The 3357-nt window shown below is 44.9% G+C and overlaps 1 protein-coding gene across 1 annotated transcript; it reads left to right on the top strand.

Moving 5' to 3' along the window:
• Nucleotides 1-1806: 1806 nt before the first annotated feature.
• LOC309822047 (small integral membrane protein 7-like) lies at nucleotides 1807-2086 on the top strand (the record flags this gene model as incomplete). Its single annotated transcript, XM_082653670.1, has 1 exon — nucleotides 1807-2086. The coding sequence occupies one exon, from the start codon at nucleotides 1807-1809 to the stop codon at nucleotides 2053-2055; it is 249 nt and encodes an 82-aa protein (XP_082509796.1). The 3' UTR covers nucleotides 2056-2086.
• Nucleotides 2087-3357: the final 1271 nt, after the last annotated feature.

The following is a 3357-nucleotide window of genomic DNA, read 5'->3' as shown; positions in this document are numbered from 1 at the left end:
GTGCCACAGTCCCTAATTATTAGGATGAAACCCGTTCCGAGAAGCAGCATCCGCCCTCCCACCCTGTCCTCCCTGTGGGTGTGGGGGCAGCATCAGTGTTTGGACGCCAAGCAAGGACCTGCGCTGTGTCTCCAAAGGCAGTCTGTTCAGGGATGGAGGTCAACCCAGAGTAAGGACTTGAGTAATTGGGGGCCCACATTAGAAGACCCTGAGCCTGGAGGAGAACCAAGGTGGCGGAGTAGAAGGCCGTGCTCTCAGTCCCTCTTGCGAGAACACCAGAATCACAACTAACTGTTGAACAATCATCCACAGGAAGACACTGGAACTCACCAAAAAAGATACCCCGCATCCAAAGACAAAGGAGAAGCCACAATGAGAAGATAGGAGGGGCGCAATCACAGTAAAATCAAATCCCATAACTGGTGGGTGGGTGACTCACAGAACAATTATACCACAGAAGTCCACCCACTGGAGTGAAGGTTCTGAGCCCCATGCCAGGATTTCCAACCTGGTTGTCCAGCAATGGGAGGAGGAATTCCTAGAGAATCAGACTTTGAAGCCTAGTGGGAATTGATTGCAGGACTCTGACAGGGCTGGGGGAAACAGAGACTCCACTCTTGGAGGGCACACACAAAGTAATGTGCGGGGGAAGGAGCCCAGGGGAAGGAGCAGTGACCCCAGGGGAGACTGAACCAGACCTACCTGCTAGTGTTGAAGGGTCTCCTGTAGAGGCGGGTGGTGGCTGTGGCTCACTGTGAGGACAAGGACACTGGCAGCAGAAGTTCTGGGAAGTACTCCTTGGCGTGAGCCCTCCCAGAGTCTACCATTAGCCCAACCAAAGAGCCCAGCTAGGCTCCAGTGTTGGGTTGCCTCAGGCCAAACAACCAACAGGGAGGGAACCCAGCCCCACCCATCAGCAGACAAGCAGATTAAAGCTTTACTGAGCTCTGCCCACCAGAGTAACACCCACCACCAGTCCCTCCATCAGGAAACGTGCTCAATCCTCTTAGATAGCCTCATCCACCAGAGGGCAGACAGCAGAAGCAAGAAGAACTACAATCCTGCAGCCTGTGGAACAAAAACCACATTCACAGGAAGATAGACAAGATGAAAAAGCAGAGGGCTATGTACCAGATGAATGAACAAGATAAAACCCCAGAAAAACAACTAAATGAAATGGAGATAGGCAACCTTCCAGAAAAATAATTCAGAATACTGATAGTGAAGATGATCCAAGACCCTGGACAAAGAATGGAGGCAAAGATCGAGAAGATGCAAGAAATGTTTAACAAAGACCTAGAAGAATTAAAGTACAAACAATTAAAGTACAAACAAACAGAGATGAACACTACAATAACTGAAATTAAAACTACACTGGAAGGAATCAATAGCAGAATAACTGAGGCAGAAGAATGGATAAGTGACCTGGAAGACAGAATGGTGGAATTCACTGCTGTGGAACAGAATAAAGAAAAAAGAATGAAAAGAAATGAAGACAGCCTAAGAGACATCTAGGACAACATTAAACACAACAACATTCACATTATAGGGGTCGCAGAAGGAGAAGAGAGAGAGAAAGGACCCGAGAAAATATTTGAAGAGATTATAGTCGAAAACTTCCCTAACATGGGAAAGGAAATAGCTATGCAAGTCCAGGAAGCACAGAGAGTCCCATACAGGATAAACCCAAGGAGAAACACGCCGAGACACATAGAAATCAAACTGGCAAAAATTAAAGACAAAGAAAAATTCTTGAAAGCAGCAAGGGAAAAATGACAAATAACATACAAAGGGCTTCCTGTTCTGATGGATGCTCCGGCAGTAACAATGATCGGGGACATCCTGCTGTTTGGGATGCTGTTGATGAACGCCGGGGCAGTGCTCAACTTTAAGCTGAAAAAGAAGGACACGCAAGGCTTTGAGGAGGAGTCGAGGGAGCCCAGCACAGGTGACAACATCCAGGAGTTCTTGCTGAGCCTCAGATATTTTCGAACCTTCATTGCCCTATGGAATGTCTTCATGATGTTCTGCATGATCGTGCTCTTTGGCTCCTGAGCTCCAGGTACAGAACCGGAAACACACCTTCACAGAGTGTCTCTTCCTCCATCCTGACGACTTCAAGAATGTTTCTGACCAGAAAAGCAGTGACCTTCCCAGAAAGTCCAAGCTTGTGGTGGGTGGAAAAAATGTTTGCCAAGATGAACACAGTTTCCCAGCCACGTCACTGTTGTCTTTTCAAAGATATTTTCATTTTGACCTCTGCCTTGAAATGCTGTCTACTTAAAAGAGTTTGAAGGGTGTTTATATGAGGGGCTGTGGTGTCTAGATTGTTTAATCAGATCGGAATCCCTCTTCTACCAAACTTTCACAGGAAACCCATTTCTGGGTATTTCTTGGTTTATTTTTAATAACCATCATTTTTTTGGTTCAAATTATACAGATTTTTAAAAATCTTTTGTATCCAGGAATCTGAAGCAGAAAAGTTGGCTTTTAAGTTTGATGCAGCCCCTCATTTGACTACATTTGTGAGGAATGAACAAGTTCATTGTTGTTGCGTCTGTGTCCAAATTCATTCCCTATCCCAATGGGCTCTGCTTGGCCACTCCATGCTGCTGAGGTTGTCCCCAGGACTTGAAGGGTGAAGTGTTATGGGTTCCTGTGGAACAGAGGTGCAGAGCAGTTGGCAGGGTGGATGGGGGTTTTATAAGAAACTTTGGCTTGCCTTGAAGCCCTCTATTAAAGTAACTTTTGGGCCCATTAATTGTATAGTTTTTAGAATGAGAGTGATTTATGTGGTGATATTGGGACCCAGTTCTGAAAGCTTGGGTTTTGGGGTCTGCTTTTCAAGTGGATGATTTCAAGGTTGAAAAACAAGCCTCATTGGAGGAAATACAGCATTTTGCATAGAAGCTTCTTTGAAAGGGAGTCCTGGTTTAATTGCCAACATGACACTTGGGTGATCAGTGCCCGGATCCTATAGGTGTTTGATTTGTTTGTTGTGGTTTTTGAAATCCTAACTTGCAGTTAACCTGGTGGGAGGAAAAAATAATTATACAGGCTCTTAGAACTAAAGAGCATTGAAAATAATGCTCATTTCTAAAAAGGAAAAAAAAAAAAAAAACATACAAGGGAACTCCCGTAAGGTTAACAGCTGATTTCTCAGCAGAAACTGTACAAGCCAGAAGGGAGTGGCATGATATACTTAAAGTGATGAAAGGGAAGAACCTACAACCAAGATTACTCTACCAGCAAGGATCTCATTCAGATTCGATGGAGAAATCAAAAGCTTTACAGACAAGCAAAAGCTAAGAGAATTCAGCACCACCAAACCAGCTCTACAACAAATGCTAATGGAAC

Source organism: Grampus griseus (genome assembly GCF_964374135.1).
Source record: "Grampus griseus genome assembly, chromosome: 4".
NCBI lineage: Eukaryota > Metazoa > Chordata > Mammalia > Artiodactyla > Delphinidae > Grampus > Grampus griseus.
Note: the sequence above shows the minus strand (reverse complement) of the source record. Positions and strands in the feature narration are given on the sequence as shown.